The sequence below is a fragment of the Cydia pomonella genome, chromosome 14 (genome assembly GCF_033807575.1).
Source record: "Cydia pomonella isolate Wapato2018A chromosome 14, ilCydPomo1, whole genome shotgun sequence".
Classification (NCBI taxonomy): domain Eukaryota; kingdom Metazoa; phylum Arthropoda; class Insecta; order Lepidoptera; family Tortricidae; genus Cydia; species Cydia pomonella.
Genome location: NC_084716.1, coordinates 16,681,326 through 16,709,279, shown reverse-complemented (window position 1 = coordinate 16,709,279; position 27,954 = coordinate 16,681,326). Strand labels below are relative to the sequence as shown.

Here is a 27,954-nt window from a genome sequence, read left to right as displayed (position 1 = left end):
ATAAATTTACTGCGGCTACAAAATTTTCTTTGACAATCCACCTCTATTTCAAATCCTCTTTGCTTTAAACAACCTCTAACCTCTAGCGGTCTAACATACAAAATATTTCGTCGAAAGTGTAAAATGGTCAGTTATCAATCTCTCCACTCTCTTTAGAAGTAATAATGAACTTCCGAACAAGATCAAAATAGAGTCGGACCAAGGTAAGTTAGCAGCGATTTTGACAGTGCAGACAGTGCAAGTGTTATTTTCTAACTTCTATGCTCAGTTTACTTAACTTTCACAGACTGGGCTAACAAAATCGCTGCCAACTTAGCTTGGTCTGACTCTATAACATTTTATTGTATGAGGATACGATTTTAGTTTCATTTAAATGGCAGAATTTGTCTATTTTCGTTTAAAAAGATGATAACTTTCTTGAATAGTATGAGTAGTATACGCTTGTGTATAATAGTTTTTCTTGTCATGTTCAAATTTTTATTGCAGGATTTCTCATAATCCCGTTATATTTCGTGATTCTGTTTTAACTTTAACCGTCATATTCTATTTCTAGCAATTATAACGATTAATTTCCTAAATATATCACGTATATACGTTTAATTTGACGAGGGACGCCCAACGCTTACGAAAACCGACGATCACCTTCGAATCAATGGTATTAGGACATATAATTGAAATTTGTTTCGTTTAAAAATCGAACGAAACAAAACAAAAGCAACGGTTAATATGTACTAGTATTAGGACCGTGGGAGGCCGGGGGTGGCCCCGGCGGCGGCGGCGGGGGCGGCGGGGGCGAGCGCGTGCAGTTCCCGCAGGAAGAAGGCGTCGAAGCTGAACTCCGATCATTTGTCCCACAGCCCGGCCTCCTTCATCTTCGTTTGGAAGTACTTCTCCAGCGTGTTTGCGCACCTGTTAACAATTTTTTTTTTCTATGATTGTACAACATAGATGAATATCGACGAGATATATAACTGTTTTACAAGCTTTTATTTAACTTGCAATTTTTTTTATGGTACTGGAGGCAAACGAGCAGACGGATCACCTGATAAGGGATCACCGCCGCCCATGGACACCTGCAACACCAGAGGGGTTGTAAGTGCGTTGCCGGCCTTTAAGATAGGAGTACGCTCCTTTCTTGAAGGTCGTATCGGGGGGAAGGATATATGTTTGTACGGGTCAAATCTTGCAAGTAAAATTTGACTCACTTCCCGGTTTCCGATGAGCTTAAAATTTGCATACATATGTGTGTCCAAATTTGTAGTTGTTTTCTCCAACAAAAATTGTCAAATTATGCACTATACTTTTATTTACAATATATAGCGCAATACAAAGTACATATTTAGGAATTAACTCGCAATCGGATCTCTTTGGTGAAGTTGTCCCTGCCCCGCGCGCCCTCGTACAGTCACGTCTGAAAATATCGATACGGACAAAGTGCCAAAAATATGTATACACTACTCTAATATATGGGCCATAAGGTCGTGTATACATATTTTTGGCACTTCGATCGTGGCGGTGTTTTCAGACCTGACTGTACCAGCGGCGCACGGGTTAGTTTAGGCTTTAATGCACACTTTTATAAGTTTTATAAAATATTGACGACTTATATTCTTCCTTGTAAAATAATTCAGCAAGTAATGTACCACCAAATTGTTTTAACTCAATACGTCGCGTTTAATGATGTGACGTCACAACTGTCACTAGTGACCATGATGTACGAAATACATTGACGCTCGAAATATTTTCGAAAATGGATTAAGTTCTGGTAGTTAAGACTAAATAAAAAAAAATCTTTCAGAATTGTTTTATAGCACTAAAACCTACGTCTAGTGTTGGCATTTATATCAAAAAAACACACTGTATAGATAAGTAACCATCATATAAAAGGCCTATTTTAACCACTTGTCGGTGTATGATATGGATCCTTACCGAATTTTTAGTCTTCTTTTCCTTGCATTTTCTTCTGCTATACACGTCACCAGCGAGGTTAGAACCCGCGCTTTTTCACCACCACCACAGAATAAGTAATAGTAATATCGTCCAGAAAAGAAACTTCCTACAAAACCGAAGTTTGTCAGCGATTCAGGGACGAATCAAGCTATCCCTTTCTAATTGTACGTCACTATTTCTTTCGGCTATTTAGGGTTGTCAAAATTCAATTAATTATCTTATTTGGTTGTGCACGCAAAGGGACGTTAAGTTGTGTCAACCCTAATAATTGCTCGGAGCAATGCTGAGCCGAACGGAGCCGAATATGCCCGAATGCTGCAGTTTCTCCCTGTCACCACACACATATGAAAGGTTACCAGACTCACTTGTAATAATCTGTCTCGGGCGAGTTGTATGTGCGGCAGTTGGTGAAAATTCGCGTCATGTCGGCGATGAAAAGCCTCTTAGAGACGTAGTACCGTGCCTTCACACGCTCGCCCATCGTGCGTAGATCTGAAAAATAGTACATTACGATACAAGTGCGAAAAATATGAAACTTGCACTTGCTTTGACGACCGGTCTGGCCTAGTGGGTAGTGACCCTGCCTACGAAGCCGATGGTCCCAGGTTCAAATCCTGGTAAGGGGATTTATTCGTATGATGAGCATAGATATTTGTTCCTGAGTTATGGGTGTTTTCTATGTATTTAAGTATTTATAAATATTTATATATTATATATATCGTTGTCTAAGTACCCTCAACACAAGCCTTATTGAGCTTACTGTGGGACTTAGTCAATTTGTGTAATAATGTCCTATAATATTTATTTATTTATTTATATGCACCGAGTAGCGATACATTAAAACGCGGCCGAAGGGAGTGTTTTAAATCGACACGAGTTGCGAATTACCTATTCGCACATGTATCGTACTACGTTTTATAGTACCATATATTACCACCACCACCACCATACCACCATACCACCACCACCATATATTTAGTATGGTGTACCGAACTATTTGGCCACTTTGACTGCCACAAAGTATTTGACGCTGACTGTACATATGGCCCTTTCAATTTTCGACATAGTTACGTAATGTGCCAATTATCGCACTAGTGCGCTAAAGTAGCAACATATGTACTGTAACATGCATTTCATGTTTAGGTGCAAACTTAATTCGACAAAAAAAATCATGTTTTGATGAAACCATTTATCATCATTTATTTATTTCAATGACTAGTTTTCAAGTAACAAGTGATGTGGTAAGAAATCTATGTACAAGTTTTCAAAAAGTTGGGAAAGTTTCAGGAAATTTGTAGAATCCTGAGCTATAGCTTCATATAAATAAAAAAAGCCCTATTTGTTAAAATGGATGAATAGATTTCGTCTAAGAACCAGCCGAAACCGGTTTACCCGTGCTACAATACATTTTTTTATTATTCTTTTTGCGTCGGGGGTTAAAAAGTAAAGCATTTATGTAATCAAAATAATCCTATATGAAATTTTGAGAAATTTCAGACCTTTTCCTGTTGAAAATTTAGCAATTTGGAACTTTATATAGGTCCAACGAGCTGCAAAACTGCGTGAACACATCGTCAGGTGACAACCAAAACTCACTAATTACTACCACAAGTTCAGATCCAAACTGAACCGTAGTAGTACCAAAACAAGGTTGATTTTTGTTTAATTATTTTTATGTAGTTAGTGAGTTTTGGTAGCCATGCATTGTTTCTACTCGGTGTACAATCGTATACATCTTTGTTGTGCTTACCCATCGGATATTTGATGTGGTCGTAATAGTCGGGGACCTCCGCTTTGTCCACCGGCTTCAAGAACGGCCAAGCGGCTGCGTGGTTCTTTACCTGTAGTGAATATTAAATGTGGTGAATTACAGCATTGATCAAACCTAAATGCAGCGATTGATAATAAACATAGATTACGAACTAGCTCTGCAAAATGACCCCACACATATTGTGCCGAAGCGGGCGGGGCGTCAAGTTCGAGTCAAGTCATACGATATATCTAATGGTATATTAAACGATTGCAGCACGGAAATAGTACATTACGATACAAGTGCGAAAAATAGGAAATTCGAAACGAGTGGCGATAAATTAAAACACGACCGAAGGGAGTGTTTTAAATCGACACGAGTTGCGAATTACCTATTCGCACATGTATCGTACAACGTTTTACAGTACATATGGCCCTTTAAATGTTCGACACAGTAACGTAATATGCTACTTCTCGCACTAGTGCTATAAAGTAGCCCCATATGTACTGTAAAAGTATTTTGTATATGTCGGCAGCCGATCGTAATATTGCTAGGCATATCGTGAAACATTAAAATCTTTGTCTCGTCCCTTGAGTCGACGGAGCTCCGCTTAGCGGGGCTTCTATTTCTGGGCAGCTCACCCTTCAGGCATCTGAAGCAACATCTATTGGTTTGATGTGACTGTCGTCTATTCATTACACAGGAAAGTTACGATCGGCCGCCGTCATGTATGTACATGTACATACCGCGTGCAGCACGGCGCGCAGCGCGGGCACGTCGTCGGCGGCCGCGTCGGCGGGCTGCGCGCGCGCCGGCCGCCAGCCCGTCTCGCGCAGCCCGGGGATGCACTCCACGGGTATGCTGCGGACCTGCCACACCAACACACAACTGAGCGTACGTGTCTGGATTAGTAACGGTGGCGATTGTACGAGGCGGCGCACAGTGTCGCGGTTTCCAATCGCTGACGAGCGGTGCGGACACACCGCCGCGTACACGAGGCTGTACCCAACTAGCAAAAACACGCTTAGAATAGTCTCAAGACTACAATTTTTTCGCTCTTATATTGATCTTATATCATCGTATAAGCCCGGATTTGGGCACAAATTATAAGCGTATAACCAAGAGGCTTATAATAGTATAATACTATGTTGATATTAGTCTTACATTCTTACAATAGCATATATAAAGTCTAATATAAAATCAAATGAACTTAGAGAAAGGGGATATAAGACCAGGCACTCTCAAGTTCAATAAGACTTCGTAAATGTTATTGTAGGACCAAGAGGCTTATAATAGTATTATACTATGTTGATATTAGTCTTACATTCTTACAATAGCATTTATAAAGTCTAATATAAAATCAAATGAACTTAGAGAAAGGGGATATAAGACTAGGTACTCTCAAGTTCAATGAGACTTCGTAAATGTTATTGTAGGACCAAGAGGCTTATAATAGTATTATACTATGTTGATATTAGTCTTACATTCTTACAATAGCATTTATAAAGTCTAATATAAAATCAAATGTACTTAGAGAAAGGGGATATAAGACCAGGCACTCTCAAGTTCAATGAGACTTCGTAAATGTTCTTGTAAGAGCAAGAGGTTTATAATAGTATTATAAAATGCTCTTATATACATATATAAGACTAGGTAATAAGACTGACCTTACTAAAGCCGGTACTAGCTTGTCTAAGACTAATATAAGAGTGATGATATGTTCCAAAACAATAATAAGAGCTCTATAAGCTCATCAGTTTTATAAAGTGCGCAACCTGAGACTCTTTTGCTAGTTGGGTAGCCTCTTTGCCGGCTGCACTGTGGATCGCACTGCAACCTGGTGCGTCATCTCTACTCTGAATAACTCTGAACAAATGACTCTTGTACTTACTGAGACTAAAATGACAAAAAAATATTAAAGTTTTACTGACTATTTATACAACCTTGTAGGACACTATAGAGATTAAGTATATGTATGTAAAAAATAAATACTTACACCCTCTTTAAAACACGTAAGTCCGGGATGAATTTTTCTAACTTCTTTCTGCCTCATATCTATCAATTTCTTAACGATCTGAAAAAGAAATATCATCAAATATCTCAAAAATACATCTACTTACCAAGTTTGAACAGTATAGTTCTTATAGTTTCTGAACAAAGTGGCTGTGACATAAACGGACAGACGGACATGACGAATCTATAAGGGTTCCGTTTTTTGCCATTTAGCGCGTCAGAAAGTATAAACATTGAAAAAAATTAATGAATTTGCGAAAAAATTAAGGCTCAAGTTCGCAAGTGGCTAATGTATATAATACCTCTTTCTGCCGGCGTATGACCGACGTGAACTGCGTGTAGACTATCCTGGGGTTGAGCTCGCAGTGCATGAGCGTGGCTCCCTCGTAGTCCTTTATGTAGCCCTGGTACATGGCGCGCGGCAGCCGGATGTCCTTGCTGAAGCCTTGCTTCTTGAAGTAACCTGTAGGTCAGAAATAGTTAGGTCATATGTTCTGTCACATAGGCGTTTACTGATAAAATGTAATACAAAGCTTTTACTAAAAAAAAGTTTGCCATGATTTGAAAGCTTGTTTTTATTTTTTTATTTACTACTTGTTTACTTTGGGATTGTCGTTCGCGTATACGCGGCTGGATTATGAAAAATTATACTTTACAAAAGGGAATAAAAACCAGTGTCACATTAATAAAATAGGTTACAATTGTTTTATTTCTATGAACCTACTTTATTAAATCATTATTTTAATTAATTCATATAAATAAAATATGTAATTCTCCGACAAGTCTATATAGGTTAAAAACTTAAGTAAGTCACCTGTTGTATGTAGTTGTGACGTGTTCGAATAGACATTTGTTTTGTTTGTGTGTGTCTTTTAAACATGTATTGTCTATTCGAACACGTCACAACTACATACAACAGGTGACTTACTTAAGTTTTTTACCTATACTTCAGCTAATATCCTTCAAACATACGTTTTCAGTGACACGATAATTTTTGACTGCCATCTAACGAGTACGTTTAGTTACACTTATAGTTGCAATTTTGGAAATATTCAGCGGTTTAAAACTTAATTGTGACGAGGAAAGAAGCAAACAGAGGAGTCATAGTAAAAGTAGGGATTTACATCATGTTGACCTGCCAGCATCCTTACCAATGGCGAACTCGTCAGCGAACGACAGGAAGTGCAGGATGTTATTCCGTATGTGATAGTCCTTGAGGTGGTTCATCAGATGTGTTCCGTAGCCTTTCACCTGCTCGTTGGAGGTCACCGCGCAGAACACCACCTCGCTGAAGCCCTGGATGGAATACATATTTAGTTCAAAATCAGCGCCGACATTTTATCATGCCAAAAACCTGCTAGGTGGGTTCGTTTTGTATTGGAAATGAGACGCTTGGCACTGAAAGTTATAAGACAGTTCAGATAATGATGAGGCGCCTGAATTAAGAGCCCTTAATCCTTGGAGCGTTCTCCGATTTCACGAAATAACGCTCGATAGATGGCGTTGGCGCTCGGTACGCGAGCGCCGGCAACGCGACGCACGTTTCAATGCAGACTAGAATAATCTTGATAGTTTTCAATATAATTTCAAGCAACATTAATTTTAGTGTCATATGATATCATATGGGCACTCTTTATTTTATTGTATATGCACAGTAGTTTTTTTTTTTTTATGTACACTACTACTAAGTGTACAGACTAATAATAATAATAATAATAATAATATTCTTTATTGTGCACAACGAAAACATGATTAAATACAGTAATTAACATAAAAAACTAAGCAACAACAGGCGGTCTTATCGCTAAAAAGCGATCTCTTCCAGACAACCTTCAGGTAGTAGAAATTACTGTAAGGAAGAAATATGTATAAGGGTAGCAAATATAAATGGAGAACCAGAACAGAGGAAAAAAATAAAACAGCACAAATATATGTATAACATATAAATATATACATAAATAAGATAAATAAATATATATATATATATATATATATATATATATATATAAACATATACATATATATTTCACACAACACAGAATCAAAGAGACTGAATCGAATGATTAACGAGTTTGAGGAAGGGACAGATAGTGTATTTTGAGTTGAGCCTTAAAAATGGGGAGCGATTTAGCATGTCTTATCTCAGGCGACTACAGAGTGTACTATAACCCTTGCTCTTTATTCTGTCTCTTTCACACCAATGGAAAATGAAGAAGTTACTAAATGACTGCAGGTATAAATAAAGTATATTAGTGCGATAGAGAGACAGATATTGTTTCGTTGTCGTATCGTAAACGATTGGCATGTTGGCCACACACTTGCTTAGTGCCTAGCCAAAATACCAATCGTTTGCGTATATTAGTGCGATAGAGAGTAGTGTACCATCGATCTAGATGAAGTCAGGGGTCTCATGATGGAGTCAGGAGTTGGTCACCATAGTTCCTAATCTACTCATTATAATTCCATCGTGTTTGGGCTCAAAAGATTTGCCCTGACGAGTACCATCGATCTAGATGAAGTCCAGGGTCTCATGATGGAGTCAGGAGTTGGTCACCATAATTCCTAATCTACTCATCATAACTCCATCGTGTTTGGGCTCAATAGATTTGCCCTCACGAGCACCATCAATCTAGATGATGTTCAGGGTCTCATGATGGAGTCAGGAGTTGGTCACTAGAACTCCTAATCTACTCATTATAATTCCATCGTGTTTGGGCTCAAAAGATTTGCCCTGACGAGTACCATCGATCTAGATGAAGTCCAGGGTCTCATGATGGAGTCAGGAGTTGGTCACCAGAACTCTTAATCTATTTATCATAACTCCATCGTGTTTGGGCTCAATAGATTTACTCCGACAAGCACCATCAAATTACCATTATGATGAATAGATTAGGAGTTCTGGTGACCAACTACTGAGTCCATCATGAGACCCTCGACTTAATCTAGATCGATGGTATTCGTCAGGGCAAATCTTTTGAGCCCAAACACGATGGAGTTATGATGAATAGACTAGGAGTTCTGGTGATCAACTCCTGAGTCCATCATGAGACCCTGGACCTGATCTAGATTGATGGTGCTCGTCAGGGCAACTCTATTGAGCCCATACACGATGGAGTTATGATGAGTAGATTAGGAGTTCTGGTGACCAACTCCTGACTCCATCATGAAACCCTGGTCCTCATCTAGATCGATGGTGCTCGGCAGGGCAAATCTTTTGAGCCCAAACACGTTGGAATTATAATGAGTAGATTAGGAGTTCTAGTGACCAACTCCTGACTCCATCATGAGACCCTGGACTTTATCTAGATTGATGATGCTCGTCAGGGCAAATCTATTGAGCCCAAACACGATGAGGTTATGATGAGTAGATTAGGAGTTCTGGTGACCAACTCCTGACTCCATCATGAGACCCTGGGCCTCATCTAGATCGATGGTGTTCATCAGGGCAAATCTATTGAGCCCAAACACGATGGAGTTATGATGAGTAGATTAGGAGTTCTGGTAACCAGCTCCTGACTCCATCATGAGACCCTGGACTTCATCTAGATTGATGGTGCTCGTCAGGGCAACTGTATTGAACCCAAACACGATGGAGTTATGATGAGTAGATTAAGAGTTCTGGTGACCAGCTCCTGACTCCATCATGAGACCCTGGACCTCATCTAGATTGAAGGTGCTCGTCAGGGCAACTCTATTGAGCCCAAACACGATGGAGTTATGATGAGTAGAGTAGGAGTTCTGGTGACCAACTCCTGACTCCATCATGAGACCCTGGACCTCATCTAGATCGATGGTGCTCATCAGGGCAAATCTTTTGAGCCCAAACACGTTGGAATTATAATGAGTAGATTAGGAGTTCTAGTGACCAACTCCTGACTCCATCATGAGACCCTGGACTTTATCTAGATTGATGATGCTCGTCAGGGCAAATCTATTGAGCCCGAACACGATGAGGTTATGATGAGTAGTTTAGGAGTTCTGGTGACCTACTCCTGACTCCATCATGAGACCCTGAGCCTCATCTAGATCGATGGTGTTCATCAGGGCAAATCTATTGAGCCCAAACACGATGGAGTTATGATGAGTAGATTAGGAGTTCTGGTGACCAGCTCCTGACTCCATCATGAGACCCTGGACCTCATCTAGATTGATGGTGCTCGTCAGGGCAACTCTATTGAACCCAAACACGATGGAGTTATGATGAGTAGATTAGGAGTTCTGGTGACCAGCTCCTGACTCCATCATGAGACCCTGGACCTCATCTAGATTGAAGGTGCTCATCAGGGCAACTCTGTTGAGCCCAAACACGATGGAATTATAATGAGTAGATTAGGAGTTCTAGTGACCAACTCCTGACTCCATCATGAGACCCTGGACCTCATCTAGATCGATGGTGTTCGTCAGGGCAAATCTTTTGAGCCCAAACACGATGGGATTATAATTAGTAGATTAGGAGTTCTGGTGACCAACTCCTGACTCCATCATGAGAACTTGGACTTCATCCGGGTCAAAAATAATAATGCAAACCCTAACGTAATTTCAAGTGAAAATGCGTTTTTCAGAAAATCGCAGCCAAATAACACTAGACCTTACTCATAGTGTTGTGTTCCTGCCGGTGAGTAAGGTTGCCAGAGCTCAACGAGGGGAGGGAGGGGGTTAGGGTCGGCAACGCGCATGTAACTCCTCTGGAGTTGCAGGCGTACATATGCGGGCCGTATGCTTGTTTGCCACCGACTTAGTATTAAAAAAAAAGTAACACTGAAAATCCATCAATAAGCGAGTCTGTTAGGCATACTGTAAAAAATGAACTTTTATTAAGATTTTCTAATCGCAGTATATAGCACTTCTCGGAACTCCGTAGCTGATTACGATCGCAACGAATGCCTGACAATCGAGCACAGGTCCGTCCTCTAAGCGCGCTCCGCGCGGACTGAGAGCGGGGCGTCGCTGCTGCGTGATTTATACGTGTTTTAAAAAAATATAAATTTACGGCAATGTAGGTCCCATAGTTACGATTTTTTTTTTTATAGGTTAACATAAAGTTACAGTTTGCTATAATATTATTTTTAAAGCAAAATATGCGTACAATTTGCGGAAATAAAATATAATAAAACCCTGTTTTCGCCAAAAAAATGAAGAAAACTCGGAAGGTATTTTATCAGTTTTTTCAAATGAATCTTCGATTGTTAATCATTCCAGCCCCTCGTACGAGATATGTTGAATCAAATTGTAGTCATTCATGTACCAAATGATTCTTGTTTATAGCAAAATTGAGAACCGAAACGCCACATCTCACTGCAAAATTTGGAAAAGACTCCCAAAAAACCTCATTAAAAAAGAGGTTTCAAAGAGAAAATGAAAATTTGAACTGTTGGAGCCCCTAGTTTAGGAAACGATTATTTAAGTACGTTATCAGTTTTTGAATAAATACTAATAGTTACGTCGTAATCTTGAATGAAAAAGGAAGCATTTTACAAAATACGCTCGTCTGTAGGAATAAGGACTCTTAAATATCAGAAGATCCACTTTATTTCAGGAAACCCTATTGATAGTTGTTTGTATCAAGTAACATATCAAGTTTTGAAGTAGATTTTTACTTTGTTACTTTCGAAATCAATAATATAATCATTCACCTGTCAGGTTTTAGTACCTGGGCCGAATAAATGTTTGGGGAGAATCTTACACAGATCGATCTAGCTCCAAACTAAGCAAAGCTTGTACTGTGGGTAATAGGCAACGATATACATACGTATATTGGTAAATACATACTTATATACATAGAAAACACTCATGACTCAGGAACAAATATCTGTGTAGTGTGTTCATCACACAAATAAATGCCATTACCGGGATTCGAAACCGGGATCATCGGCTTCATAGGCAGGGTTCCTATCCACTAGGCCAGAGCAGTCGTCAAACGGACTAAGAGTTAAACGGTAGACCCGGAGAGATTCGAGAAAAGTTTGAAGAGGAGAAGGTATGACATAGCCGTGAATTAGATACGGGAGAGTCGAAAATTTAAGAGCAAAGATTTTTTTTTATACTACGTCGGTGGCAAACAAGCATACGGCCCGCCTGATGGTAAGCAGTCTCCGTAGCCTATGTACGCCTGCAACTCCAGAGTGACATGCGCGTTGCCGACCCTAAAGCCCCCCTCGTTGAGCTCTGGCAACCTTACTTACCGGCAGGAACACAACACTATGAGTAAAGATACCTGTGAGTGGAAAGTCCTGAAGCATATCCCTCCAATTGGTCTTCCTTCCTTGATTAAAGCTAATGTTTTGTGTTTTCTGAAACAAAAGATATATTTAAAAAATAATTGACAATTAAATCTATAAGTTGTACACAATAATGCAATCCTTGGATTAATACTTACGGGTCAAATACTAGTTGTGAAATATATTCTTTGGTCATTTCGGGTAACTGATGAGAGAAAACATTATGAAGACCTGCAAAATAAAAACAGTTGTTTTATTAAGTCTAGATGGAATTAATTTCATCTATCTCATCGGCCGAGCGAAGCAAAGTTCTTGTAGTCAACTAGGGACATATTAGTTTATTTGGTTTTTATATATTTTTTGTCTCACGCAAATTTTAGCGTCTGTAACTCTTCTTCCTCGAGTTGTCCCGGCATTTTGCCACGGCTCTTAGGAGCCTGAGGTCCGCTTGGCAACTAATCCCGAGAATTGGCGTAGGCACTAGTTTTTACGAAAGCGACTGCCATCTGACCTTTCAACCCAGAGGGTAAACTAGGCCTTGTTGGTATTAGTCCGGTTTCCTCACGATGTTTTCCTTCACCGAAAAGCGACTGGTGAATATCAAATGATATTTCGTACATAACTTCCGAAAAACTCATTGGTACGAGCCGGGGTTTGAACCCGCGACCTCCGGATTGCAAGTCACACGCTCTTACCGCTAGGCCACCAGCGCTTCAAATTTTAGCGTCTGTAACGATACAACTAATTACGTAGTAATAACATTTAAGTATCAAATGGTACCCCCGCATGAAAGATTTTCTTGTCAATCGTCAGGTCTCACTTCGGGGAGATCTAAATACTGTTTTTTTTTTTTTTATACAATTATTACCTTTTTTAAGACTAAACTTTATTAAACAAGATAAGGGTCCAGACCTATAAGCCACAACATGGTTTGCTTGTTAACGGGTCCCGTGAGAGAGTTCCCGATGACATGGAACTCTATCATCTTCCGCTGTTCCTCCACTTTGGCGGCTTCATCGCGCGGCGCTTGCATTTGAAACAATGCCTGTAAGTGAAATAGTATTTTGTGAAACAGGTATATAATAAGGGTTTTTAAAATTCAAGGGACAAAGTTATAAAATGAGTCATAGTCGAGTTTTGTAAACCCCTTACTTAGGCCACTCAGCATGCTTCGTGCCCTAAGGAATGAATGAATGAATGAAAGAAATTAATTTAATCCAGAAACTTATTTCCATATACACTTATACAGCCTAAGTAAGGTATGAGTTTGTAAGTTCAAATTAAAAAATAAGTTTGATTATATACACTTTTTTACTATTATTGTTTACCATGAGTCAATTAAAATAATACTTTATCTACTATACAACCTTAGTAATGAAATGAACTTAGGTAATATTTCAGTAGATAAAAGGATAGAACAAAAGACAACTACGAGCTTTTTTTTAAATAATAAGAAGCTCGTTGATGTATTTTGTTCTATTCTTTGGGTTTTTCCTCTTGATCGCGGCGAGACGTGATTGTTCAAGTTCATTATAGTTGAGTTCATAGTGAAAAGTATGCGATTATAGTCTTAATTTAACGGTTAAAGTCGACTAGCAGAAAAAATCATAATCCTTCAGACAAGCACCACCGCGCCCCACGCGTCACTAAGGTGATGAGCAGAAGACACGAACCTCAATGATGAGGAATATAACACAAGGAGGCCACGATGTCGGCCACGCAGCGCTCGCTGACGTCGTCCGCGCTGTCTTCACGACACGTCGTCGTTTGTGGCATGTCGGCTACTCACGTCGGGCCCGCACATGTAGGCGGGGTCGGTGATGGTGGCCACGATGTCGGCCACGCAGCGCTCGCTGACGTCGTTCGCGCTGTCTTCACGACACGTCGTCGTTTGTGGCATGTCGGCTACTCACGTCGGGCCCGCACATGTAGGCGGGGTCGGTGATGGTGGCCACGATGTCGGCCACGCAGCGCTCGCTGACGTCGTTCGCGCTGTCTTCACGACACGTCGTCGTTTGTGGCATGTCGGCTACTCACGTCGGGCCCGCACATGTAGGCGGGGTCGGTGATGGTGGCCACGATGTCGGCCACGCAGCGCTCGCTGACGTCGTTCGCGCTGTCTTCACGACACGTCGTCGTTTGTGGCATGTCGGCTACTCACGTCGGGCCCGCACATGTAGGCGGGGTCGGTGATGGTGGCCACGATGTCGGCCACGCAGCGCTCGCTGACGTCGTTCGCGCTGTCTTCACGACACGTCGTCGTTTGTGGCATGTCGGCTACTCACGTCGGGCCCGCACATGTAGGCGGGGTCGGTGATGGTGGCCACGATGTCGGCCACGCAGCGCTCGCTGACGTCATCGGCGCTGTCTTCCACGACACGTCGTCGTTTACCGCCGGCGGCGGAGGCAGCTTCGCCTCGGGATTCGGCAGCGCGCTTGAGTGACTCTTGTTTTATTGAACCTGTTTTTTACAAAGTACATTCATTAAACATTTTGACGTTGTTGTCCTAAAGCACCCCAGAGGTGCAAAAGGCCTTCACAAGCTCGCGCCACGCCTTCTTATCATTAAGCAACTCGACCTCGCAGCTTATTTATGACTGACCGTAGCCAAGACAGTACAGGGTGCTCGGAGCCACGGCTTCCGTCCAGCGGTTTCCAACCGAAAGCAGTGGTAGTTATTCTTTTCCCCTCTTCGGATAGTATGCCCTATCCATCTCCATTTCCGTGTCGCGATTTCTCTGTCAATGGGTGTTTGCTGGCCTATATACTCCATAGGTCTTGATTTCGAATAGTTATTGGCCAGAAAACACATTACCCCGCATGTCATGTCAATGTGGTTCAGTGAAGGGGACGGACTGAAAATCAGCGCTGCCCAGTCAATTTGTAATGGCTGACGCAGCCTATGCTGAGCCCATTCCTTTTGCCGCGCATGCCAATTTTTTAAAGTTAATCATTGTATTTTTTAATCATTATACCTTTAAACGAGCAATTCTTGTATATTGTGTGAAGTGCAAACTTACCAGAAGAAAGCGACACGGTGGTGAACCCGTCCTTACTGTCGCCGCTGGTCGTCACCCGCTCGAATTCACCCCGCCGCGGCGCTGCAAGTTATCACATATGATGATAATATTAGAAGGCTCTCAACAAGATGAATTATCTCAATTATCTGTCTCAATGGTAAAAAACTAACTCCAATATCAAAATCCATACTAATATTATAAACAGACATAGGAATCCGCGGGGCAAAATTGTTTGACAAGTAGGGAGTTCCTGTATCGATAAACTCAACTATCGATGCTAGTTCTATATATTAGTGATCACACAAGGGTTTGCTTGTTAAAATATGTTTTATTAAGAGTAAAAAAATAATTAAATAATAACTCAATGTACTCTTATTCGTTTTTAAGACAAGACAAGTTTATAATTTTACTCCCTTAATTTTAGACACTTAATACCCGAAAATATAGAACAAATTCTGGTCGTTTACTTTAACAATAGTAAATGGGACATTCACGAAGAAAAAAATTGGGATGAGTAAGATCGTAAAATTGTCATGTCTTGTCTTAAAAACGAAGAAGATTAAATTGAGTTATTATTATTTTTACTCTTAATAAAAACGTATTTTTACAAGCAAACGCTTGAGTGATCACTAGTATATAGAACTAGCATCGATAGTCGACTTTATCGATACAGGAACTCCCTACTTGTCAAACAATTTTGCCCCACGGATTCCTATGTCTGATTATAAATGAGAAAGTGTGTCCGTCTGTCAACTTTTCACGCTTAAACCGCCGACCCGATTTGAAAATTATCTAACTTCTAACTCGAAATTGAGATAATTGATGCATCGCCTGATAATTTACTCGAATTTAATTGCCATTTCACTTTATCAAGGCGTTATAATTGTCTCTCAAATAAGGAAGTTTACGTAAGGAATCAATAAAAAGCAGATAAGATAAAAAATAAGCTACCCAAATTACTGATTCCACGCAGATGAAGTCGCAGACAAAAGCTAGTTATTTTATAAATTCTATAAACGTAGGACGCCTTGTCAGATTATTCGTCTAAAGATACAAGCAAATCTCGTTCTTATGGCAAGCGACAAAGAGGAAAGTTTTGCCGGCCGCGGTCACAAATAATGTAAACCGTCTAAACCAAAATACCAATTGTGTCGATATTAAGAATATTTTAAAGTTGAGTTTTGCTCTGGTCTGGAATATAGTTGGAAAGTTTTATGGTAGTGGTTTTTACGTTATATAGGGAAATAGTTTAAAATGTTGCATAGTCATATACGTGTGTATTTAAATCCTCTCAAAACTAAACGATTTGATGAAGACTTACTATTGAAATATCTTCTTCTTCCTCCTAGCGTTTGTCCCGGATTATTGCCCGCGGCTCGTGGGAGTCTGGGGTCCGCTTGGCAACTAATCCCGAGAATTGGCGTAGGCACTAGTTTTTACGAAAGCGCCTGCCTCAAACTCAAAAGTCCGCCAAAAATATAAAGCCAATGTCTAAATACACCAAATAACACTTGTACGACAATATTTACTTTGATCTTAACCAATACTACTACCACATTTGTGAGATATAAAATCAGATGCACTATCGGAGATACGTTATCGCTGGGCCTTTTGTAGGTCGAGATATGACCCAGTGCAGGCTGAAATGAGCGGTAACCATGCTGAGTGGATATACAAATAAAACGTGACTGACAAATCATGCTGAGGCTGTATGTCAAAGATTCTTTAATTCTTGTTGTGTAAAGTCTAAGACAAATTCGTGCTTCGAATTTGGAACAGATGGCGTAGTACGCCTCCGTACATTACGCGAAACTCTACGTAGAGGGCGCCACTACCACAATCCATCATAATCTGAGGATCTACCGCAAAACAAGATAATCGAAATGTCGTTAACTAATTCGAGAGAAAATGGGGCAGATAGCTAAATTTCGATTTTAGCGTTTCCCGGTAGGCTCTTTGTAAACAAACCGCCTTGATGCATCAATGTCATATTTTATTATCTGTGAAAACTAAGGTACAGTATGTACAAGTTGCTCTATGGTGTACGATAGGTGCTAGTGCTGCACTCTGGCGGCAGAAAATTGTAGTAATACTCCCTATTGTATAGAATGAATGTGCAAATGCTACCCTGTTTAATTTCGCCGCTAGGGGCGCTAGTATAGACGGAGGTCTTTAAAAATGTCAAATGCATAGAATTTTTGGGGGTTGCAAGCTTTTTTATTGCGAAATTTCATTCCTTATTCCCAATTATTAAAAATTAAGAAATATATATATATATATTCCCATCTTTGATTAATCACGGTAAACATTATATATAGTTCAATAAATGTTAGTGGATTTAAAAAAGTGCTAGCTACAATAAATGCAATATTAACCAGGTTGAGAAAAAAGCAAATTTAGAAGTTAAATTTTTTTGTAAGTATATTAGAACGTATTGATTAAAAAAATGGCATAGCAGAATTTTGAGATCTGTTATTTGGGGTTAAAGATTTTTATTACTCATAAAGAACAAAAGTTCACTTACATTGAGCTTAAACTATAAACAATTTCATACGTGGGTTACAATCACATCCAGCAGCATTTTGGAGCTACATCTACAGTGGCGCCAACCGGTGAGCGCAAAAACGGTAGCTCTCATTGTTTTCGACCTAGTTAGCGCCAAGTCTTCGTTCATTTTTTTTCATATTTGTTTTTATTGGGCAAAAATTATTTCGTATTTCCGTTTTTTCTCCTTTACAGGTCTTTCTCAACAGATTCTCATGAAATTCGTGAGCAGGTTGAATAATATGTTTCATTTTTCCATTCGGTTTTTAGTTTTTTTTTTCAAAATGGCGGACTTTGATTCATGGAAATGGTAACAGTAAACTTACTGGTCTTATTGTCCAGAATAGCCTGAAGGTGGTTGGGTGGCACCTGTTTGTACTCAGGATCCCAGATGGGAGAGTTGGCGCTGAATATCTCTTCTTCTAGCAGAGCTAAGAAGCGTGGGAAGTGAGTCAATACCAGCACCTGAAAACAAAATAAGTTTTAGTTCGTCAATAACGCCTAGATTTGGAACTATTATTTATAGCTGACAGCTGAACACTTTTGTAACAATTCTGCCTAAGGAGTTTGTGTTCCTTGCCTCTACCTTCGGTAGCCAATGGCCTTGCGCGTGTGGGCGGAGCTTATACCCCTCACCGCACCACCCGCTGCAAAAGATCGAGCGCAGAACTATGCTTTCGAAATAGAATTTGGCTTGTTCGCGCGCGCAACGCAGCACACGTCCGTCTAGCAACACGACTTGCCCCGCACTGACTATGCGGACGAGAGCGGGGCAGTGGTAGGAACCTAGGCGGGATTTAGGCTTATTTTTTTAGGAATTGAGGCACAGTTCTATGAATTTGGTTTTCTTTACCATATAATTCTACAGTGTTTTGTGAGAAAGATTGTAAAGTTTTATATATTTTCGATAAAAGTTGCAGTAGTAATAAGGATACAACTGAAATAAATTCGAGTGACTTCCAAGTTTTTATTTTATTTTATGGAGGATAGGCAGGCGTTTGACCACGATCACACCTGATGATAAGTGATACTTATTACTTATTTAAATTAAAATAGATTTTCTAAAAAAACATATGGTTTCTCATATCTTATAGATTGTTATATATTTAAAAAATGGTTCAGAGTAACTCAGCTTTACGGTATTTTGCGGGAGGAGTAGCTCGAACGCTGCGTTTATGGCATAAAACAAACGCACGCATAAAAGTGAAAAAAAAATAAAACAGAAAAAAAAAACTAAGTGTGGCACGTCATTCGATAAGTATTTTAAAACCACTTTTAGGTTTCTAAAGATAAGATAAAGATAGTTAATTATAAAAGTAGGCATATTACAATGTGCATGAACATCAAATAAAGCTACAGCGGCTTTAACCCTACACCTCTGACCCGAGGAGATTTAAATCCCCTCTAAATTGGAGGAGGGTATCCCAATATGGACCGGGAAGAAACTCGGCGGCAAGAAAGTATTTTGACTAAGTGAATACTTTCGAAAATAATCGCTCCTAAAGTTAGAAAAAATGTATTCCACACACCTTGAAATAAATGATCCAGGAGCACTCACCCGCTTCTCCGGCGGCATGCGGTCGCGCTCGGAGTGGCACTTGTCCATGAGCTGGCGGCACACGGACTTGAACACGGCGCGCAGCAGCGTGCGCCCGAACACCAGCGACGTCTCGTAGTGCGGCAGCGAGTCGCAGAAGGCTGGCACGTGGCAGAACACCAGCCATCTGGGGAGGAAATCATTTACTATCACAGTGAAGGGTGACATGATTTTTAATAACAAAAGGGCATTCTAGAAAGTGTCGGGTATGTTAAGATATTTTTTAAACTACTGATAAAGCTAAAAACCCAATCCATTGGCATGATAGCGTTTAATAACTCAGCTTTAAATGTGTACAATACAGATTTCTGCAGGTTATTATAACTAAGTATTCGGTTTTGATTATAAATTATTTCTCTGGCAGAGACCACTGACTATTACTAAGCTACCAGAAACATCATTCAAAAATACTAACAACTCGTCAAACATGTGTCCAATTAAATTAGACGTTTGAAACGCTAACGTTTACACTACACACACAGGTACTAATACCTGCTGTATTTCATAACCAAGTAACAACATAATTCAATCAGGACAAATCCATCAAAATCTGATTGACTAAGTATTGATTAATTAAGAAAATGGTTGGTTGTATCCAACAAGTTATAGTTTTTTTTTTATACTAACCTTGTGTAATTAATTTGATATGCTGATATGTCTTCTGGATTGGAAACTTGCTGAAAACAAAAATAAATTGAACAAAAACATAAAACGTTCTGTTATATCTACGTATGTAAATACCTATATCCTCTTAAGACCCAGCCATAGAAATGAAAAATCCAAAATTTGCCACTGGAATTTGAACCTATAGTGCACGGAATACAGTAGATTTTATTTTGTTTGAAAATTGCACGAAACAAAACAAATGCAACTCTGTCCTAATTGAATATGATTTAAATTTCATCGAACTGAATAAGTCCTATAGGTAGGACCTTGGGCCTTACGAGGATAAAACAGAAAGACGAAAATAGGCTGCACAACACGAAGGTGAATTTATACCCAAGGGTCGGAACCAGTTTTAAAACAGCGGTAAATACCGGTTTATTCCGGTTTTACTCCGAACTTCCATAAGAACGCGAACGTTTTTAGAACTTTATTGTAACCCAAATAAACCGGTTTATTCGACGAGCGGAGAGACGGCCGGCCGGCCTGGTGGTGTGCCTCGTAAAGACACCGTCATAGGAAGAAACCAGTTTTTATCGTTAAACCGGTTGATCTGACAAGAACCTAATGGAAATGTTCTCCTAAATACCGGTTTTACGAACAAAACCGAAATTAAAAGGTTTTGTGCCAAGTACGTGATAACGGTTTAGAAATTTAATCGTTTTCCGAGCCTTGCCTATGAATTAATGAATATTTTATTTTTCATGTAACACATACCTTCCTACGACCTATACCTTCGTACAATGAGAAGTCTGTGCCAGCAGTATAACGTGGGGCTGAGAATATGATGTGAAAAACTCACCAATTTCCTGACACTGGGCGTTTCAAAGTTCCAATGATTGAAACAGTGCAGAAACATCTTGGCTAAGTCGTACATAGTCTGCCACTCCCTCTGGGGCAGCGTGTTGAACTTGTAGAGCACGAAGTTGGTGATGGCCTTGGCGATGGAGGGCCGCTCGAAGGGCGGCTGGCCGAGGGGGCCCTCGATGGTGGGCTTGGAGCGGGAGAGGATGCATTTCCGGAGGAGCTACGAGGAAAATATTATTCCCGTAAGCATTGTTTCGTTTTTAACAGGCACCCGGTTTTAGTAGTTTGTTAATCTATTTTTGAATTGTTTAACACATTCACTGCCCAGAACCATCTAGGTATGTTTATTTTGCATAGGAAATGGGGCGCTTGGTGGTGAAAGTGATAACAAATCGGGACCCTAGATGACCTATATCATAGACTTGTACTAATTAAGCGGAACATTTGGGTAAAACATTAAGAATTTTGTTTGTGCACTATAATACAAATTAACACAAAAATCTCACGGAGATCTGCCTTCACTCTATCCGCCCGACGATATTTAGAATGACCAACAGGACGGCGTCCAGTTGGTCGACCCAAGTAAGCCCTGTTGACTGCCCGATGTCATCCATCCTTTCGAGGTGGCCAAGCCAGCGGTGTGCTTGGTCTCACCTATTATATTCGGTTCGGCTATTAGTTGCTCTATTTCAGCCTTCTTTCAAATCCTCCAACTGCCATCGGCTCGCTTTTCGGCAAGTTTTATAGCACCTAGGATCTGCCGTTGGAGTATTTCTATCTGTTCTAACGTCTCAAATTGCATTAAGAATAAATGATCATGTAGCTAACGTGCACTCACTTTGAACAGATAATAATAAACTCGCTTGGTATCATGATCGTCCTCGCGATGCATGGACATGAAGATGTTCTCCACGTCAACGACTGCCCCGAGAAGACGGTTTACTTCCGATACTTGAAGACCTTGCAGTTGGGTCACATGTTTTTCTGCAAATAACATAGAATTTAGACGGTTTTCACATTGAATGCGAATTCGCAGTTTCGCACGTCGTAATAGTACGTGCATACGCTGTCAGCCTGTCACGCTCATACACCGGGGTGACGTGAGAACTCGTATCATTGTGATAACCGTGTTAAAGGATGAAAGATTTGATACAGGAATTGATAAAACAAACAGACAGGAGCTTGAGAAAATATGTGATTACTTTTCTTTATAAAAGAGCTTCTAGCCTGAGTGGACGCTCGAAGCGGAGCGTTCGGCGGGGCGTGCAGCGTAGCGTCGGGCTCGTAAGTGATTTGAGCAGCGTGCACTATGGCCGCTCCTATACGTTTGCATTTGTTGAACATGCACGCCGCACGCCCAACTCGAGCGTCCACTTAGGCCTTACACTAAGATTTAAACTCACATGCGGTTTACGCTAGCTAGATAGATATTCTAGATATCACTGTAAGGTGATATATTGAAATCCTGTACAATGTAATCAGGAATAACAATACATAAAGTGGAGTTCAATAGAAATTGCAAATAATGTAAACAAACCAATTTGCCTTCAATACTTTGTAATCACTGAATGACGACAATCATGATCGACGGAAGCAGAAAATGCATGGCGTTTAGCCTGCCCGGATAAAGACATGCTGGCCGACAACCGACACAGGGATTTTGGGACGAACCGCTCTGCCACCAAATCTAGGCATCCCAGTCTAGGGACTTACCTAAAATATGGTTGCAGTTGCGGCAAGGGTCGTTGAAGGTGGCCAAAGGTTGGTTGTCGGCGCGCGCGTTGGCTTTGATGGCCTGCTGCGGCATCGGCGTCTTCCAGCCCGTGCAGTTGCAGTCCGGGGTCTGGAATTGATTACTATATACTATCATTATGATTACATGTGCGTAATACCCGCTGAAACCCATTCACGTGTACAGCAGTATTACCTGTTTGAACATACAGTCCCTAGTTGACTCCGGAACCCTAAAAAGATTTGCCTTAAAAATCTGAAGTTGATAGTGAGGATATATTTTTGCCCAGTACATTGATACATCTCTGTTTCGCCTTATGGTTGACTCATATAGAATGCCATTTGGAAATAAGTCAGCAATTTGTAAAAACTTGTAATTTGTGTAATAAAGTTTAAGTAAATAAATAAATAGTTGCATCCCTCATGTCATGAGTATGCAACCAAGAAGAAAGTGGTATTTAATTTATTTATTTATTTAATCTTTATTGCATAAAAGAAAACCTTATAGTACAAAAGGCGGACTTAATGCCATGAGGCATTCTCTACCAGTCAACCTTTAGGCAAAGTAGAGAGATTGTGGGCGGTGCTACTTTAACAACAACAACCAAATATAATACAATAATATACCATACATACATACATAAATATACATACTTATATTTCTTATAATATATACATAAATAACGACAAAACATATAGAGCTTACACATACATTATTATTTTTTCATTCTGCTAGCAAAGAAAGCAAGTAAGGATTTTTTAAATGCAAACTTATTTTGAGCATTTTTAAGGCATCGTAGGGAACGTTGATTTTCACAATAGAAAACAATTGATTAGAAAAATTCTCACCTGACAAGCCGAGTAAATGGCAAGCTTCAATAACTTCTTGTTATGCGGCCAGTTGTACACCTGCTGCTTGCGCTGCTGTATCCGCTGCAGGTTGGACTGGCGGGACGCTTGGCCCTCGCTGCCAGCGGGGGTTGCAGCACTGCCAGCGGCTGTGTCCTCGCTATTGGCACTTGATGTTGCTGGAACCATAACATGGCAAAGTTATTAACGTCTATGTTTTTATACATAAGTTATAGTGCAACTGTTTCAGGTTAGCTAGATCTTTAATTTTTATAGGTCTGCTTTTTACAATAATTTATTTAACTTGCAAATATATGTCATATGTTTGGGTCTAATCTTGCAAGCTAAATTAGACCCACTTTCCGTATTTGATGGAGCTGGAACTGACAATGCAAATTTATGGTACCATTAAGCTGATCTGATGATGGACACTGGAGTTGGCCATAGGAACTCTATCTATGATAAAACAATGTAACTTAATTGTGTTTGGGTTTCTTAAATAGGCAAGTAAACAATTTTTTTTAAATCTATCAGGTTTGTTTTGAGGATAAAATGTCTGTATGGGACCCATTGCCTTAAAGCAATACAAAAGTCACAAATAATAATCAAAGTCTAACAATCACACTTTACTGATGATATGAACTCCTAAGAAAATGGCAATGGAAACCGTTTCAATCTATGGAAAACAAGAAAATTGTGATTTTGTCAGTGAAATATTGCATTTATGTATGTGGTTGCTATACAATATATTTTTAAATAAAATGTAAGGAATCGAAAGGTAACATTATTTTTTTACTTAGGGTGGTATTGCACCTGTCCAATATCTTGGTCCAATGTGCATTGCTCTCACTCTCTTATTAAGATAAATGTGAGATGCAAATACACATTCAAATCAAGATATTGGACAGATGGAATACCACCCTGAAATGACAACTATTTGGGGTGCACTGCATGTTTACAGGTTTTACAACTTATGTACATGATAGTATTGAAAATCCAACATGGCATGCTCAGAAAAAATGTACAAATCAATACCTCCTAAGTATACTGAGGCAAGTGAAAATTTTATCATTTTACGTTTTTTTACATATTTATGGTTAAAATACCAATATTTATCTTCCACTGAAATTTCATGCTGAATTTCGTATTCGTTTTGGAAATAAAGTGATGTATATGGATGAAACTAACATCATTTTATAAACTCGAACATTGTATACTGAAGCAAGTACCATCACAGTACGCGGTACATTTAACGCTGAAGAGGGAAAAAGAAGTGTGGCATAGTGATACAACTTACTTGGTTGATGTGGTATGAAAGCTGATAATAAAAATTCAAATTTCAATTATTTAATAAATTTTAACTGGTTTGATGGTTAAATAACATAGATACAATTCTACTTTAAACTAAATATTATCGTAAAGATGAACACATTGTGACATATACTGGATCAAGGGCTTGTTGGCTCCACTAAAATGCTATTTATTTCACCACAACAAATCCATAATTTTATGGAACTACATCAACAAATAAGGAAGTTATGTTACATTGTGCATTTGAACCACTCTCCTGCAAAATCCTGATTTTGCACTTGCCTCAGTATACTTAGGAGGTATTGAAATAACTTCCATCAGTTCCATGTGGTGTTTTTTAACCGGCAGAAAGTGATTAAGTGTTACTTATAATTACATTTTCCAGTAAAAGCATCAGTTGTTTTTTTCAATAATATTAAAGGTTTTACAAAGGTTGCTTCGCTCATATTAAACAAATTGCTCATCAGTATGTTGTATCTGAATTGTTGAAAACAGGTTAGTGTCGATATGTAACACAGTAGCTACTACAATTTGTTTAGAAAAATTACAACATAGGAACACATCTGAACTTTTATGCCAGTTTTACTGTCAAGAATGTACAAAAAGATGATATTTCTAAATAAAAACAAATTCCTTAAGATCTTCGTTATTTTATTTACTCTCAAATTAGTTATTTAGTGTGTAGTACAGCTTCTAAACTTTCGGAAGATGTTGTAGGCGGGTTTTTGATAATCAAATGCTCATTTGTCTAGCTTCCGAATAAATGCGATAAATTTAGAGTTAAGCTATGTTATTTAGAGAGAATTATAGGTGGTTTGTTTAAAATGTACTAAAAATACCATTACTTTTGAAGTTATTTACCGTCATGCCCGTGAGTTTGTGAAGAATCTGGCTCCGCCGTAGCCATGGTCATATCTCCAATATCGTCTGGTAATTGAGACATTTTGACGGTACAAACAGTTATTACGAAACGCGTAATTTCAGGCCGTTTAGGCCACAATTGTTTGTATTTTTCGATAATTTTGCATTCAACAAACAGATTTAATGAAATGTTTGACAATTCGCGTCCATCGTAGCTATATCGTAGCGTTGACACAGTTGACACTTGCTTGACAGATTTTGACGTTTGCTTTTGCTTGTCTGTAATCTATGGTCAGCATGTATTAATTGCAGGAAAAATTATTATTTTATTTTTTATTATATATTATTTATTATAGAAATATATACTGAAACACATCCAAATTGTCATTAGAAATAGGCGCAAAATTCTAATTTCATTTTTTAATTCTGTCTCTCCCCTCAATTGCAGAATATTCAGTTATAATTTGGTATAGAGATAGTTTGAGTCCCGGGGAAAAGGGAGAGAGAGAAGTTCGTATGGGGAATTAATAACCGCTGAACAGATTTAGATTAAATGGATCTAAAATCTAGGTGAATTCACTTCTTAAATACATCTTAGGATTCTTAGGAATATAAATATCAATTCAGCCAAAGGAAATCGTTTGTTTAAAGTTTAAAGAACGCCGTATTTTAATGTTGTGTGCAATCACTACTACATATCAAGTAATTTTCCACTAGCTTGAAATGGTTTCATTTTTTAACAGACTTGAATATTTTAAAGTAGAAAGGAATAGACTGCAAGCCAGGTGCAAATATTGTCGGTATGAAATTCTCAATGTGCCTAAGGTGATGTGTATTTATAAAATGAACCATAGAGACTCACTTAGAGAAAAAATTAAGGAAATTGACATAATGACAGTGCACTGTCAATACATTTATAAATGAAAATATTCTGTATGTTCATAAATATATTGCCGATTTTAAGAAAAATTGTGACATTCATAATATTAATACTAGAAATAAATATAAGTAAGCTCGCAGTGCCAAGGGCTCCATAAAATTAAAAAATCATTCATGGGTAATTGTGTATGATTTTATAATAAACTTCCAAACCATTCCAAACCATTTTACTGAATTATCAATTAATGAATTTAAGAATCATGTAAAGCGTAAACTTATTTCTAAAGCTTATTATGCCACACGATACTACATGAATGATAAAACCAGGGATCGGAAACCGGTATTTTTTGTATGGGAACGAAAACGGTATTTTTTCGTTCTTTGTTAATTACTTCATTTCTAATTAGGCAATCTAATAATACGAAGTCGTTATCTGAAAACACAACTGAGTCCTACATTTAGAGTATAAAATAAACCGAAATATATGGTTATTTCGATGTTTTTGCAAAAAACCGGTTCCGATCCCTGGATAAAACAACGTGGGATTAATTGTGATTCGAAATGATTAATTATTTATTATATTTGAATAATGATGATGAAATGGATATTCCAATGTATGTAAGTACTTCCTTTATTGTTTTTATTTTATACAACTAGTATTTTTTATACAATTTTTTTTTTGACGACTGACGATATTTTGTGAAATTCTTAGTACCTATTAAATTTGATCCTTAAATTATATTCATTAGTATTTATATATGGAATAATATTTACATCAATAAATTGCTCTGATAATATTAGCTTAAGATAATAATATGTAATACGTACCTACTGTCTTACTATTCGTAAGTGCTTGTTGCTAGGCCTACATGTTTAAAGTATATTTGAACTGAACGGAACAGGCAAATATACATTTGCCTGTTCCGTTCAGGCAGACATACATTTGGGCAAACATATACCATGAAGTATGAATTTGCATATATTAAATTACCAAAAAAAGTTATATACAGGATGTTTATTTAGTCACCTGCAATAATTGACCGAAGCGTAGTGAAGGTCTACGTTTTGACTTAAAGAATAAGGTAAGAAATATTTATTAGCACAAAAAGTTACAAAAGATTTAGTGATTAGAGATTTAGATTAATACCGACTATCATATAGACTTTTCTTTTTCTTTTATATAACCTATGAAAGTGTGTTCATTAGGGCCAAAACTAACTACCTTATGAGTATGCGATCGTATCAAAAATACACGATGTATTATAAATAGTACCTCATTAACGCTCTGCTACTGACGATTTACAGTCAGTCTTGCTTGAGAGCTATTGCTCTTATTAGAAATAATAAAACCGACCAAGAGCATGTCGGGCCACGCTCAGTGTAGGGTTCCGTAGTTACTCTTCCGTCACAATAAGCTAAACTGGAACTTAAAGTATAGTAAATTGTTAACCAAGGGATGAAACGGTACCTTTTACGCGAGTTAAACAAATAGGCAAATTTGCATAATCAGTACCTAATTAAAGTAAGTCTTTTTACTATGGGAGCAACTTTTTGCGATAACTCAAAAATAGCTAAACTGATCATATCCGCTATTTAATGTCTTTCTTAAGCTTCCACGATTTTTTTCATATTTTTTGGACCCATGGTTCAAAAGTTAGAGGGGGGGGGACACATTTTTTTTCTCTTTCGGAGCGATTATCTCCGAATCTATTCACTTTATCAAAAAATGTTTGTTAAAGACCCTTATTAGTTTTGGAAGAC

At 38.7% G+C, this 27,954-nt stretch overlaps 1 protein-coding gene across 2 annotated transcripts; it reads right to left on the bottom strand.

Moving 5' to 3' along the window:
* Positions 1 to 82: 82 nt before the first annotated feature.
* LOC133525093 (histone acetyltransferase KAT2A) lies at positions 83 to 25,734 on the bottom strand. Of its 2 annotated transcripts, XM_061861336.1 has the most exons (20): positions 25,315 to 25,734; positions 23,143 to 23,321; positions 22,276 to 22,405; positions 21,401 to 21,546; positions 20,558 to 20,782; positions 19,720 to 19,769; positions 19,054 to 19,219; positions 17,822 to 17,960; positions 14,952 to 15,032; positions 14,217 to 14,392; positions 12,844 to 12,976; positions 12,090 to 12,162; positions 11,928 to 12,003; positions 6,865 to 7,009; positions 6,016 to 6,176; positions 5,697 to 5,774; positions 4,447 to 4,569; positions 3,701 to 3,791; positions 2,316 to 2,442; positions 83 to 909 (listed from the first exon to the last, which is right to left on the bottom strand). In XM_061861336.1, exons 1-20 carry the CDS (start codon positions 25,394 to 25,396, stop codon positions 843 to 845), a joined length of 2,448 nt encoding a protein of 815 aa, XP_061717320.1. In that variant the 5' UTR covers positions 25,397 to 25,734; the 3' UTR covers positions 83 to 842. The 2 variants fall into 2 exon arrangements, with proteins under 2 accessions (XP_061717320.1, XP_061717322.1); XM_061861338.1 differs by lacking the exon at positions 4,447 to 4,569 and having other exon boundaries at positions 25,315 to 25,565.
* Positions 25,735 to 27,954: the final 2,220 nt, after the last annotated feature.